Source organism: Cryptomeria japonica, chromosome 2 (assembly GCF_030272615.1).
Source record: "Cryptomeria japonica chromosome 2, Sugi_1.0, whole genome shotgun sequence".
NCBI classification, from domain to species: Eukaryota; Viridiplantae; Streptophyta; class Pinopsida; order Cupressales; family Cupressaceae; genus Cryptomeria; species Cryptomeria japonica.
In genome coordinates, this window is record NC_081406.1 from 585,072,767 (window position 1) to 585,074,749 (window position 1,983).

The 1,983-nt window shown below is 38.0% G+C and overlaps 1 protein-coding gene across 1 annotated transcript; it reads left to right on the forward strand.

Annotated features, from left to right (window-relative positions):
* The first annotated feature begins 480 nt into the window (after positions 1-480).
* LOC131052063 (GDSL esterase/lipase At1g58525-like) lies at positions 481-1,501 on the forward strand. Its single transcript, XM_057986645.2, has 3 exons — positions 481-688; positions 1,074-1,237; positions 1,322-1,501. Exons 1-3 carry the CDS (start codon positions 481-483, stop codon positions 1,499-1,501), a joined length of 552 nt encoding a protein of 183 aa, XP_057842628.1.
* Positions 1,502-1,983: the final 482 nt, after the last annotated feature.

A 1,983-nucleotide genomic window follows, 5' to 3' on the forward strand; every position in this document is an offset into this window, starting at 1 on the left:
CAGCCAATTTAGTGCGTATCAACTGCCTTGTTTCTCTCGTCCCTAATCAGAAAGACGAAATATCAGAGCTTTCGATAATAACAACAATTTAACAATTGCCAATCCATTTATTTGTCATGGAAGTTGCAATCAAATGCTCAGCAGGACAAAAACTAAGAGACGAAATCATCCAAATTTCCATCTTTTAACACTCTCAAAAGTAGATGCTCAAATTTGCAGACGTGTAAGGAGCAGGTGCCCCGCCACATAAATCTCCGAAAAGAAATTTGAGCATCTTCAAATAAACGCTTATTTTCGTCTGCTTCGATGTTCGGCAGATGCATAGCATCGCATAATCCGTAGGCTTTTAATCGAATGAAATAAAGCGGAGAGTACCTTCGCTTTCCCATTTTAATTGTATAAATAGTGTAAGTCAGCCTATCTTTTGCTATAAAAAGCTTAACACTGAAACACAATTACTGTCCACACATCAAAGAGCGAATGGACATGAGACTGAAGGCTAAGAGTATGTTGCTCTTGCGGATGATAAGCTCTTTGATCTGGCATGTAATTGAAGGAGTAAATGTACCAGCAATGTTTGTGTTTGGGGATTCACTAGAAGATGCAGGGACTAATCATCATATTGGAAACTGTACTGCTCGGGGCGATTTTACACCATATGGCGTCTCCTCCTTCCCCAGCCCAACGGGTCGTTTCACAAATGGCCTGACTTTTTTTTTATTTTTTAGGTCCGCATTGATTAATATTTCACCACATCATTTCAAGTTTTTTCACATGTACTAAAAACGTTTAATGTTTCATCTGAACTCCCTTTCGTACCTCCGTATCGTGAACTCCATGGCAATTTAATCCCGTGTGATTAATTTTGCATCTGTAGAGAGTGGATTGTTGGATTTAACAGGCCTTGATAAGGTGTGTGTTCTTCATTTTAACGGTTTAGGTGTTGTTGAAATCATATTGAATGTACAACGATTTATATAGTTTAGTGGTTAATTCTGCTGACCTACAATTCAACAAATACAAACTGGTTCAGAAAGTTGTTAAATTGAGTAATCAGATATCGAAATTTGCAGTCTTCTTTAGGCGTGTACGTAAGAAGTCGTATCTTATATATTCTTTATACTGTATTTCCAGTGGAGGAAACGACATTGAGGCCCACTTCAGCGGCCCTTACTCAAACCTCAGCGATACACAATTCGTCACTTTGCTGGTTCACACACATGGTCGATACATCCAAGTAGGTTTCAGACTATTTTTCTCTTACAGATTTGATCAACTTTCAGTCCCATTTTTGATAAAATTAATATAATTTTGGTGGCAGAGACTTCATCGCGCTCGAGCAAGAAAATTTCTGATACTCAACATCTCCGTTGTAGGATGTACTCCTAGTGCAAGATTTACATATAATCTGAAATTCCATGGAAACTGTGTAGAACCTAGGAATAACGTTGCCCACGATTACAACATTGCTCTAAAAAAGCTTGTGGATCACCTGAAGTAAATATCATCCTACTTAATTCTCATGATTACTTGACTACAATGATTAATAATAGCGAAGCTTTTGGTAAGTCAAATCCCACTTCAATAACCATCTTTATAAATCCTTTTCTGTGTCTGGCTACCCGATTTGAATGCATTTGTAAAATCTATCAATGTAGGTTTTTCAGAAGCAGAACCATCATGCTGTGGATCAGGGAAATGGTAAATGTAGATAGACAACTCCGACAGATCTGTATTGTGATGATCCAGACGCACATTTGTTTGGGGATGCAATCCATCCCACACAAAGAGTGTACTCCATTTTTGCAAAAGAAACATGGGGAGGAACTTCCTAAGTTATACATCCATTTAACCTCTCCACACTAATCTTAGGAATGATTAAATAATGATGGAGTTTGTATCTCCCTAAGAACGAATAAACAATGAGGAACTCGACATTTCTCTTGGGAATGAATAAAATGGAAAGCCGATTCGTCAAGGAGG